This window comes from Rhipicephalus sanguineus, chromosome 6, assembly GCF_013339695.2.
Source record: "Rhipicephalus sanguineus isolate Rsan-2018 chromosome 6, BIME_Rsan_1.4, whole genome shotgun sequence".
Classification (NCBI taxonomy): Eukaryota; Metazoa; Arthropoda; class Arachnida; order Ixodida; family Ixodidae; genus Rhipicephalus; species Rhipicephalus sanguineus.
The window spans coordinates 167379523-167391941 of NC_051181.1; the positions used below are offsets into that span (position 1 = coordinate 167379523).

At 47.4% G+C, this 12419-nt stretch overlaps 2 protein-coding genes across 2 annotated transcripts; one reads left to right on the forward strand and one right to left on the reverse strand.

Moving 5' to 3' along the window:
• The first annotated feature begins 3736 nt into the window (after positions 1-3736).
• On the forward strand, positions 3737-7196 carry LOC125759059 (uncharacterized). The gene is made up of 4 exons (XM_049417301.1): positions 3737-3979; positions 4042-4136; positions 5255-5327; positions 6120-7196. Exons 1-4 carry the CDS (start codon positions 3928-3930, stop codon positions 6329-6331), a joined length of 432 nt encoding a protein of 143 aa, XP_049273258.1. The 5' UTR covers positions 3737-3927; the 3' UTR covers positions 6332-7196.
• Positions 7197-7823: 627 nt separating this feature from the next.
• Positions 7824-9326, reverse strand: LOC125759060 (uncharacterized). Its single transcript, XM_049417302.1, has 3 exons — positions 9115-9326; positions 8240-8357; positions 7824-8171 (listed from the first exon to the last, which is right to left on the reverse strand). The coding sequence occupies exons 1-3, from the start codon at positions 9151-9153 to the stop codon at positions 7906-7908; spliced, it is 423 nt and encodes a 140-aa protein (XP_049273259.1). The 5' UTR covers positions 9154-9326; the 3' UTR covers positions 7824-7905.
• Positions 9327-12419: the final 3093 nt, after the last annotated feature.

Below are 12419 nucleotides of genomic sequence, written 5' to 3' on the forward strand. Positions count from 1 at the left end.
ATTCGAAGAGAGGCTGAGGAAAATGAAGGAGAGTAGATGGGCAGAGAAGGTATTCAGGTATTTGTATAGAAAAAGCGTTGACACGCAGTGGAGAAAAAGAACTAGGAGGCTCACCAGTAAATATACGGCTGGCAGTGCGGGCGATATGGCAACAAGGAGCATTAAGCGGAAGGTCAGAGAGGCGGAGAGGACTTATTGGATGACAGCGATGGAAAAGAAGCCGGCTCTGAGTAACTACCGAAAAGGAAAAAACGAAATAAGGAGGGAAAGGTTTTATGATAATTCAAGGGGAAGCGCTTTACTGTTTGAAGCAAGGTCGGGCTGCCTTAGAACGCGTAGTTATAAAGCGAGATTTAGTAACGAAGAAGAACAATGTACATGCTGCGGGGGAACTAAGGAAACGATGGAACATGTACTGATTGAATGTGGCGATATTCACCCAGGTATACGTGTGGGCACGAGTCTACATGAAGCCTTGGGTTTTAGGGACAACAATGGAAAGCTGAACACGTCCGCGATAGAAATAAGTAAGAGACGGTTAGAGTATTGGTGGCAGAAAAGTAGAGATAAAGAACAAAAATAAATAATGGGGGGAAAAATAAGGTCATTCTGCCTTAAGAGGCAGAGAGATGGACCGTGAATTTATAATTTTTTTGGTATAATAACATAGATTTAATCAATGTAAATAAGGTATTAGGCCAACATAAAACAAGGAAGGTTTTTTTTTTTTTTTTTTTTTTTTTTCCCTCCGAGCCTGGTGGCAGACATGTCACCGCCCCGTTACAAAGGGGACGCTCATAGCATCCATCCATCCATCCATCCGTCAGCGAACGTGGCCGTTCTCCATTTTCGGCAAGGCATCGTCGTGTATATTTCACACCAGACCTTTCCTGGAGCTGTCACATCACAATTAAAGACGGGCGTGTGCTAGGTTTCCTGTGCAGAAATGCAAGAAAGTTACCATTTGAGGCCAAGACTCAACTCTACATGTCTAACGTTCGATCTGAGATTTTGCTGATCCGTGGAAGGCAAGTGACGTGTCCAATTTAAAAAGAATTCAGAACATGGCTGTTCGGTTTGTCTGCTCTGACTATACCAGGAATTTCAGTGTATCAAAAGCAAAAGAAAGGCTTGGTTGGGAACTTCTATACAAACGAAGGGAATATCTGAAGTTGAAACTTTTTCGCAACGTATTTCATAACCGAACAGGTCTGGACCCCTCACGATACTTTCACAAACGGGATTACGTTTCGCAGCGATTACATCATGCCAATAAGATCAAGGAAATAAGCTGCCGGACTGACGCATTTAGAATGTCATTTTTTCCCAGGACGATAAGCCAGTGGAATAGGTTGCCTCCTTAAGTAGCAGAAATCACTTCATGAAGTAAGTTCACTGCTGGGTCTCCAGTAGTGTAGTCGCGCGGTTCTGTAATGACAAAACTGTACTATGAATCCGACTAATATTGTGTATATCCCATGTATCACTACGTAAGTTGACAGTGAATTGCATTTATTGCGATGTTGAAATGTTGGAATCTGTATTCTGTATGGAAATATTGTATTCTTCCTCCCCCCCCCCCCTGTAATATGCCCTTGGGCGCTGTGGGTACTATGATAAATAAATGAATAAATAAATAAAGCATGAAAAAAAATTTGGGGGTGTCAGAACCCCCTCAACCCCCCCCCCCCCTTAGTTATGCTCCAATGCGCTCTGATCATTTTATTCGTGCGCCTCATTACGTGCGAAAGCAGATAACTTGATTTACGCCAACCAAATCAGGATTAAACCATGGCATACATGGTAATACAGCGTTCGGTAGTCTTTTCAGGCTCAATTGCCTCTTCAGGCTTTTCAGGCCAAATAAATAAATGCAACATGTTACTAGGTAAAGAAAGTTTATTATGTAGAACAGAATGCACTTGATAGTTTCCGCGGCTTGCCTCACATCACACAAGGCTTTCTTCTTTTGACTTTTTTTGTCATTCATTTCTTTGAGTTCATTCCGCTGTTTGCGCAAATGCTTTGCGCAAGCAGCGGAATTCTCTAGAAGCGGTTTGTCAGCCCTCGGAATGGCGCATGCCCACTTCAAGAACAGTTCTTGGCAAGTCGGTGCACGGAAAAGGGCACTTTTTCCGAACAAGACCTGTAGCCGGAATCACACCCTGGCACGAAGCACCAACGCTCAGTTTTTTTCTTTGAGGTAGACGGCATCTTTGCCAGCACACAGCACTCATGAATCAACAGCACACGCCAACAGTTCGCAGCAAACTAGACAACTACAAACCGCCGGCCAGGCGCTGACAGCCGGATTAGCCTCTCTCCGCGGAAACGCTGACGGCGCCCCAGACGGCAGCGCTATGTTGTGCCCTAGCGGCGATCACGCGAAAGAGGACCACCCTCTCCTATGGCTGGCCGCCGCGCTCAGCACACCTCCCCTTCTAGCCACCCTAACCGTAGTACTACCCATCATTCCCATGCTGGCTGAAGCGTCATGCGTTGCAGCTCCCATAGACACTAGCGCCAGAGTTCCCTCTAGTAAGTATTGTAGGAAACTCTATGCACTATAGTCTGGCCGTTTTTAAGTGCAAAGCACTTTTACTGATGATGATGATCTGTCTTCCGAACTCGTTCCAAAGAACCCGCAACGCGTTCAACTTGTTGGCGGCGTTGCGCACGCCCGAGATGGGGCTCAGGTTGTTGTCGAACCACAGTCGATCGCACACCGCGCAGCTATATCCGAAGCTGCGGTCCAGGAAGTCTCGCTTGAAGCGCGCGTCCGGCCGATCGAATTCGAGGACCCGCGCTCGCTCACGCATCGCGCGTCCCCGCGCCAGATCGGCTTCGGGGTGCTCGGCTCGCTTCGCACGCTTTCGTTCGGCGTCTCGCCGCCGGCCTTCATCACCACAGGCAATGCGCGGGGCGCGCGCAGCCACGGAGCGGAGGGCGGAGCGCGCGCAGTCACGTGGGGCGTGACGTCGCTGCGCCGTTGCTACAGACGCTCCTCTCCGCTCCTCGCGCCGTTGCTATGGGACGGCGGATTCAGGGTCGCTTATAAAGTGCATTCGCACTTTAAAAAATTCGCTAACGTGTCATGAGAAACAGAACGGAACAATCAACGAGTTTCCCAGGGCCCGTATTCTCAAACGATCGCAAAAGGCGATAGTATCGCGTTTGGTGACGTAGAATTTGATGCGTTCAATAAGTAAAAAAAAGACTTGCCTGTGACGTCATTGTTGCAACTGGCCGTTGGTAGTACGAATGTCTCACAACACGGGAGTGAGCGCACTGTACGAGCGCAGAGCAACCCTAGTACGGCGTTTTCGAGCGTGTGCTGCTGCTTCTACGCAGTGGCCAGGCTTGGCCGGCTTGGCTGTGGCTACTTGAAGTGTAAGACGTGTTGAAAGTGCTTTCAACGTTTTTTTGTTCGATTATTTAATGCACAGTATAATAGTTAAAGAATGCAACTTTGCGTGAAACGTATTTTCGTTGAGAGTTTAACACGGCGTGCTCGGAGAGTTCAGCTGTAGCGTGCAGCCGCACAGAAAATTATTGTTTTTGCTTCTCAAGCTCAAACACTCTTTCAAACATCAATAGCTTTGAGTGATGATATTTAATAATGCTAGTTTTTTTTTGACGTCGTCGCTAGATGGTGTCGCGCACGCGAAAAAAAAAAAAAGAGAAAAGTAGCGGCTGACGTAGTTTCAAAATGTCGTCCGATCGCAACGTCTGCGTTGGTTCTCGGGTGTCGGATCGTCAAAAGGAGCTTCTGCTGGCTTTTGTGAAAGATCGCGACGCTGTCGTGCCCGCTGGAGCCGTCGTTCACAAGGGAGGACCGGGACGACATGTGGCAGGAGCTAGTAGCGCTTTTGAACGAAGAATTCCCTGCGCGTAACACCAGAGCGCAGTGGCAGGCCCGATGGAGGAATGAGCGCTACTATTCGCAGCAGGGTCTTGCCAAACTCCGAGGGCAGCAGAGGTGAGTGCGAGCACAATTGTTTTGTGGTCGGTCATCTTACACGTCCCGCTTGTGCTTTACAGCGGCACCCGAGGCGGCCAGATTTCGGATTACCGCGGCCGTGTCGTGCTCGACAGAGACGAGTGTGCAAGGCCCAGAGTTCGGGTGGTCTGAATCGGTAAGCACTGGCTTAGAATATCATTGTTACTTGTATGCTGCGAACAAGTGGGCTCATTTGCTTCGAGCCATTACGCGCTGTTAGTTTTACTTTTTCAAACAATATCGAGTGGATCACCCGACCGCCGCGTTAGCTGAGGTGCGAACACGTTGCACCGCCCAGAACAGAATGCGACACAGCCACATTTGCGGTGATGACGAAAGAACAGCCGCGAACTATATTTCGAAGCTCATTAGAGCACCCTACGTGTTACAACCCATTTCTCAGACCCTCGAGTCGAGTAAGGTGCGTAGCCAGTAGGCTTGCCCCCCCCCTCCACCCCTCTCTCCGAAGTCTGTGTGTCATAGCATGCCGCTGTTGAAACATTCTAAAAAAAAAACCCGCATTTCCCCGAAGGGGAGTATGAGGAAGTGCGAAGCACGGGGTGATGCTATGAGGGGGCGCGCGCGACTAAACTGCAGAGCCGAGCGAAGGAGACGGCAGCGAGAGAGCACGCGCCAGCCGACCCACGGAGGTCTGGCCGTTTTTAAGTGCAAAGCAATTTTACTGATGATGATGATCTGTCTTCCGAACTCGTTCCAAAGAACCCGCAACTGCCGCAACGCGTTCAACTTGTTGGCGGCGTTGCGCACGCCCGACATGGGGCTCAGGTTGTTGTCGAACCACAGTCGATCGCACACCGCGCAGCTATATCCGAAGCTGCGGTCCAGGAAGTCTCGCTTGAAGCGCGCGCCCGGCCGATCGAATTCGAGGGCCCGCGCTCGCTCAGGCATCGCGCGTCCCCGCGCCAGATCGGCTTCGGGGTGCTCGGCTGTGCTCGGCCCGCTTCGCACGCTTTCGTTCGGCGTCTCCCCGCCGGCCTTCATCACCACAGGCAATGCGCGGGGCGCGCGCAGCCACGGAGCGGAGGGCGGAGCGCGCGCAGTCACGTGGGGCGTGACGTCGCTGCGCCGTTGCTACAGACGCTCCTCTCCGCTGCTCGCGCCGTTGCTATGGGACGGCGGACACAGGGTCGCTTATAAAGTGCATTCGCACTTAAAACATTGCTATTGTCCACTTCCACTCCATACTTCTTATTGCACTCAGCGTGTCAATCAAGAAACTTCTTACTATAACAGGTGAGCCCTGCTCCAGCTGCTGCTGGTGTGGCTGAAGAGGATGTGGCCCAGGATCTTCCCCGTGCCCCAACTCGTAAGTTTCGCTGATGTTTTTGATTAACTGTAGATGGTGTTACATGCTCACAGGTGATGCTCATGCGTGCAGGCATATGTTTGTGAAGAGATGACATCTGTGGGCATAAAGACAAAAAGCTGCACGAAAAAAATTTGGCAAACGGTTGCAGGAGCTAGTTAGTTGTATGCATAACTGTCAGATGGAATAAACAGGTGTCCTGCCTTGCAGTTATGGTGAAATGTAGCAAAAACGTAGCATTGCAAAAATGTTCAACATCTTGAAATGTTTCCCTATTTTGTCAGTTGCTTCAAAAGTGAAACTGAAAATGTGCTATTGCTAAATATACTGTTCAAAAAGCAAGCTCGTTATATAACTTCTTCACATAGCCATCATACACAAATGCACATGTTTGCACCTGTGTTACACCTGCTTGCTGTATGTTTTGCATACTGCAGCAGCTAGGGTTTCGGAAGGAGATTGTGTCAGTCATCGCGTAAAGCCGGGCAAACGATTGTGTAGCCCTGAAAAGGGCTGTTTGGTTGCTTCTCATGCAGAGGTGGTTAGAGGTGTGAGATGCGTTTGATGAGATGAGCGAAAATGAATTCCGGCACCGCTTTGGTCTGTCCAAACGAAGTGCGTTGGTTGTGCGGTGAACCAAGCACCATTCATGGATGCCATTGGGTCAGTGGATTTTCAACACAGAGGAAATTGTTGCACACACTGAAACTCTTCACGAACAGAAGCTTCCAGCGAAGAGTCGGTAGCAGGAAATTTATAGATGATAATGGCAACACATTTCTTGGTTTCCAGCTCATGCCGCAGCTGCGAGATGGGGGCAACCGGCAGGCCGAGGCGCTGGAGTTACTAGCCGCAAACACCAGGCGGCAGGGCCAGGCATCATTGGAAAGCTGCGCCAGGTTCAACTTCTCGGTGACGCGGTCCACAAATTGCAAGGCGTTGGTACCCTCGCCCGGGCCCTCATTGCAGCGGAAGGCACCTGCACAGTGATTTGTAAAGACTAGTTGTACATATATGTAGATTTATTTTTGTTCACATCACGAGCTATGATACGCTGGTTTGCTTCAATGGTGCCCTGCAATTTTCTTTCAGTTAATTTTCTTTTTCTGCATATCAGAAGCACTGATGTGCTGTTTCATTGTACATAGTAAAGTGTAGATCAATGGTAAATCGTGTCCTGCGATGTCATTTCTTTTTAATCTCATCGTGTGAGGTGATGCATTCAGCAGTTTTGTAGTACATGTGCATAGCACAGTGTGGTTTCATTTATAAATCATGTTTTGCCATGTCATTTTTTAAAATCTCATTATACAAAGTCATGCATTGAGCAATTTTGTAGTATATGCACATAGTGCACTGTAGTGTATCTTTATGTTTATAGTGTATACGTGTAGAATATTGTGGCACACTGTACGTTTTCTATCGATTTTTACACATCCTAGAAAAAAAGAAAAGCGTTTGTGAAAGGTCTAGGTTGCACAATTTTGAAATATTGCAAGACCAAAAAATAGTTGACGAATACGTGTTCTGTTGCTTAGAAGTGTTTAGATAACAGGATTGGGTACAAACAGAAATCAATAATAGAGGAAGACATATCAGCAACCAACAACTTGCATTTTTTAGCGAGTTCAATTAATACCGGTTCGACTGTGCCTTGTTTTCATGTAATACAATGACTTTCGTGCTGCGAGACGCGTGTGTTGTTGCAGAGGAGCAGCAGGCACTTTGTAATAACTCCATTTGTATATTATAAAAGGAAGCTACTTTTATATTCTTTTCCTTGACATTAAATTTAAAGGATATTTATTTATTTTGCTTTTTATGTGCATTGCTCGTGATACTTGTAATAAAATTTCAATTCTGACACCACCCTTGTTGTTCACTTCATTTACAAGCACGATTCTTGTTGCACTAAAGCTACCGCATCTTGCTGTCCTGATTCAAACAGCCTTTTCCGGTTACCACTTTGGCTGTGAATGGCACCATGTGCCATTCACAGTTGAGCTCTCACTTGTGCTTAGTGTGAAGCGCCATATTTTACAACCTGGTCGAAGCATTTCATCAGCATGGCGTTGTGTGACAAGGGGGCATAGGTCGGCAAACTCACTCATGAGTCGACTCACTCAGATTCAGATCGAGCTGTGAGTCCAAGTGAGTAATACATTGGTGAGTTCGAGTCCGGGTGAAAACATTTTAGTGAGCCTGAGTCCGAGTGAATCCGCTTGAGGAAAATTTTGGTGAGTCTGAGTTTGAGTGAGCCCCAAGAGCAAAATATATTTCACGAGTGAGTCAGGGTGAGCTTCACATTTTTTGCCAACCTATTCAAGGGGGTTATTCATTGATAGGAGAACGCTGTTTCGTTGATATGTGTAGCAAACATTTGAAGTGTAGTAAAAAAAAAACACAGTGACAAACACAATGAACAAAGACAAACACGCACCACACAATGCTGCCGAGGTCGTTGCAGGCGGCGGCGTACTCTGCAAAGGTGCTCAAGCATGCAGGCCCTGTGGTTCTCGAAACAGGTTCACTACACGGTTGCGCTGCTGCTGGCTCCCGTTGTGGTGGTGGTGGTAGCTCAGCTGCTGCTGGCAGCAGTCAGCATCGTCGGTGTCGTCATCGTTTCCTTCGAGAACAGGCTCATGTGCCGCCAACGCAATGTCGTGCAGAGCTGCACAAGCAGCAATGATGCTTGAGCAGCTGTGCACAAGCTTACAGCGATGCACCACTCCACAACATTGCGCATGGCGGTGTGGGCCTTGTAGTGGTTATCAGGGGTGCCACGAGCTGGTCGTCCGGGCACTGGTGTCGGGAACCACGGTTCTAATGTATAGCTGGAGTCTCCTGCACGAGGTCGGCATGACAGCTGTAGTGATAACGTCTTGAATGTGGCAAGCATTGACAGCACTTACCAAGCAAGCCGAAGTTTTGCTTCCAGGTGCTGACGGAGAGGGCTCCCCCGCCATACCCACTAGTCATGACATGACCCCAGGAAACATGGACTGACATCCAGAGGTCGGCATCACATGTCTGCAGAATTCAATTCAGTCAAAATTGTACCCATAAATGACCTTGGGTACAATGTTGGGTATTATGTTAATGTAACTACATCTGTCTTCACTGTTACTGACTGTTGAAACATAGCTATGGACAAATCATCGACAGGGTAGGACTTGTACCATACGTTCTAAAACGAGGACAATGCAGTGTCAAAGGGTAGTCTGCATGTTTACTGCTTGGAACAACCCATCTTCCAGCCACCAAAGCCTTTTAACCAAATTACTGCTGTATGTTTAAGGCAATGTATCACAAAATATCTACAACACGAAAAACTTCGACTGAAAAAAGGGTTATGAAACAATGCGTATTTAATATACATGCTAGGGCGCGTTCCGAGGGACCGAAATAAAGTTTATTCATCCATCCATGTATTGATCCATGTAACGTCCATCACGACAATGAACAATAAGGACATACTACGGCACATTCTGGGAGCGCTAATCTCAACAAATACAAATCGAGAATCAAGCTTCGGGTACACATGGCGAACGAGCAACGGTTAAATATTATGCACTGTGCAGGCCGCTGAACCAAAGTGTACTCCGCGTCACATGATTTCATCGCTTATCCTAAGCGAAGTGCCCTGAAACGAACCAATTCCCGTTCTGGATAGATCGAAAATACCGCTCCCACTTATACTCAGTTGCAACAGCCTCAGTAAAGCGGAAAGTTTAAGCGATATAAATGAAACAATTCGCTACGCATACAATGCATGACTAATACTCACGATCGTGGTGTTGAATGCGTAGAGTCCCTTCCCCGACATGTAATGCGTCGTGTCCGCGGAGCTCAGACCATGGGGCTTCGGGATTGCGATGAGCGTACCATCCACGCACCCGACCACAACGGGAATCTGCCCGAGCCGCGCGAACGCCGCCTTTGTTCGCTCTTCGCGTCTGTGGTCTCCGGAAAAGGCCACCCACCGTTTTTGCCCGCGAACGACAGTAATGGCGTGTTCCTGCAGCGGACGACTGCGACAGGCCGCTGAATTCCTCGCAGCCGACAGCTCGCTGGAAGCATCCGATCGCAAAAATCTCAGCGCGCACAACGCCTTCCGCTCTGTTTAAATCCCACTGGTTCGTTGGCACCCGATGACGGGGCCGAGATCGTCGCACAACCAAGGTACAGTACGTTTCGAGAAACCGCTGCCGCATACAGGTCGAGCGAAATGACAACGCTGATCACACAAACTTGCTGCAATAAATTATTTTATTGCGACTGCATCGATGTTTACACAAAACGAACGACACGTAAGTAGCGTTTTAGCATGTATACCAGTGAATAACATGCATGCATAAGCATTTATATGCAAAGAAGGTACGTACTACGCATAGCCCCACCACAGATGTCCGGAGCACAGAAGCTGTCCAGCGTTGGATGATAAATACACCGAACTGCACGAAGCCTTCGTTGGTATAAGAAAGGTATACCGCTAAAGTCTCTGCACTTCTGCTGCTCAAGATGTTGCACCACTTCATTCACAGTATTCAGCAAACTGTCTATAACTGATATGAAAATATCCGCGTCCCTTGCACGGCCACCAGTGCTACCAGTGCGGCGTGACTGTTTTCTGGTTTGCGCTGCCACCAAAAGTGCGTCACTTTCAAATCTTCTTAGCCTTCGCGCTATACACGCTTCTGGCAGCCTAAAATTAAATGAGAAACGGTTTTTCATACATATTGATCTGAAGTCTTACAAATAAAATCGGCGAAAAAAAGGCTTACATGGCGCTTCGATTACCGCTGCCGGCGGTGCGCTGTCGGATGGATGGATGGATGGATGTATACGGCTGTGCCCTTTAGATCGGGCGGCGGCTCACGCCACCTAGCCATAAAGTTAAGTACTATCACTATGTATTGAAGGATTGCAATTCACTCGTGCCTTGATTGTAGCCACCAATCGGTTAGCCTCCTCCTGGTTATTTCTACTCGTTTAAAGTCTATTTTGCCTTCACTGTCCCTAAACCCCAATGCTTTGAAATATTCCGCGCCATTATCTTGGACTGTAGGGTGAAGCCCTTTACAGAACATTATCAAATGTTCAGCCGTTTCCTCCTCCTCTCCACACGCACTACATAACGTGTCTGTGCCTTCGTATTTGGCTCGGTACGTCTTGGTCCGCAATACTCCCGTCCTGGCCTCAAACAGCAGAGAACTACCCCGAGAATTATCGTAGATCTTTTCTTTTGCAATTTCCTGCTTGAAAGTTCGGTAGGTCTCCAGTGATGATTTCATAAGCATCCCCATTTTCCACATGTCCCTCTCTGTTTCCTTCACCTTCTTCTTAACCGATGTTTCCTTTTGGCTTGGTATTCTGCTGTTGTCTAAATACTTGCTTGACAATTTTCGAGTTCGCTTCCTCCATTTAGTATCAACATTCTTCATGTACAAGTAGCTGAAAACTTTCCTAGCCCAACGCTCCTCTCCCATTTTTCTCAATCGCTCCTCAAATTCTATCTTGCTGCTAGCCTCTCTGCCCTCGAACGATGTCCATCCCATGTCACCCTTTACCCCCTGATTTGGGGTATTCCCGTGTGCTCCCAAAGCAAGCCTACCTATGCCACGTTGTTTAATTTCCAATCTTGCTTGAACCTCTGATCTCATGCACAAGACCGCATTGCCGAACGTCAAACCTGGGACCATTACCCCTTTCCAAATCCCTCTCACAACGTCATACCTATTGTAGTTCCACAGTGCCCTATTTTTCATTACAGCTGCATTCCTGTTGCCCTTAGTCATTACGTATCTTTCGTGCTCCCTTAGGTACTCATCCCCGTTGTTTATCCATACGCCCAGATATTTGTATTTATCCACTATCTCCAGCGTGACTTCCTGTATCTTATGCTCACTGCCTTCATTATCATTAAGAATCATGATTGCCGATTTTTCCCTACTGAACTTCAAATTTAACCTATCTTCTTCATTACCGCAGATGTCTATCAATCACTGCAGATCTTCCTTGTTGTCGGCCATTAATACTATATCATCTGCATACATCAATGCCGGTAATGACTGTTCAACATGTTTTCCTTGCTTGGCAAAAGAGAGGCTGAAGCCGAGTCCACTCCCCTCTAATTTAGCTTCTAATCCTTGTAGATACAGCATAAATAACAGAGGTGACAAGGGACACCCCTGTCGAAGCCCGCGTTGTATCTCTATAGGTTCGGATACCTGTTGTTCCCATTTTATAACTACCCTGTTACTTTTATAGATGTCCTTTAAAAGATTAGTTATTCCATCTTCCACATCAAGTGTGTCCAGTATTCTCCACAAGTCTTCCTGAATCACACTATCGTAAGCTCCCTTGATATCTAGAAATGCCAGCCACAGGGGCCTGTGTTCTTTTTCCGCTATTTCAATACACTGCGTCAATGAGAACAGATTATCCTCCAACCTCATTCGTTTACGGAACCCATTTTGTAGTTCCCCCAGCACCCCCTCATTCTCCACCCATGTCTGTAGTCTTTCCTTTACGATCTGCATCACCAGCCTGTAAACTACTGATGTCACTGTTATAGGACGGTAGTTGTTTATATCAGCCTTGTCTCCCTTTCCTTTATAGATCATGCTCATCCGGCTTAGTTTCCACCCATGGGGGGCTTCACCATCCATTATTGCTTTGCTCGTTGCTTCTCTTAATGTTTGCTTAGAGTTTGGACCTAATTTCTTTATTAGCATAATTGGGATGCCGTCAGGGCCTGTTGATGTGCTATTAGGAACCCTCTTCTCTGCCCTTTCCCACTCTCGTTGTCCCAGTGGAGCCACTGCGCTAATTGGTCTATCCTCATCCGTTAGGGTGCATGCATCGCTTCCTTGTTTAAATTTTTCTGTCATCATTGTTCTTATAAATTCCATTGCCTCATCCCCTTCTAGCCTAACCCCTTGAACTGTAGTTATAAACCTTTGTTCCATGCTTGTCTTATTACTCAGAGAATTGAGATGGTTCCAAAACTTTGCAGCTGCCTTTCTATCCTTTTTGTTTACTTCCGCCATCCATTGGGCCCCCTTTCTTCTAATCTTTTCATTGATCAGA

Excerpts from the sequence above, each read along its gene's own strand:
- LOC125759060 (XM_049417302.1), bottom strand. The coding sequence starts at position 9,153 with ATGTCGGGGAAGGGACTCTACGCATTCAACACCACGATC. Across the intron at positions 8,358-9,114 it reads ACGCATTCAACACCACGATC|ACATGTGATGCCGACCTCTG; the intron begins GTGAGTATTAGT and ends TGAATTCTGCAG. Across the intron at positions 8,172-8,239 it reads GCAAAACTTCGGCTTGCTTG|GAGACTCCAGCTATACATTA; the intron begins GTAAGTGCTGTC and ends GACCTCGTGCAG.
- LOC125759059 (XM_049417301.1), top strand. The coding sequence starts at position 3,928 with ATGAGCGCTACTATTCGCAGCAGGGTCTTGCCAAACTCCGAGGGCAGC. Across the intron at positions 3,980-4,041 it reads AAACTCCGAGGGCAGCAGAG|CGGCACCCGAGGCGGCCAGA; the intron begins GTGAGTGCGAGC and ends TGTGCTTTACAG. Across the intron at positions 5,328-6,119 it reads TCTTCCCCGTGCCCCAACTC|CTCATGCCGCAGCTGCGAGA; the intron begins GTAAGTTTCGCT and ends CTTGGTTTCCAG.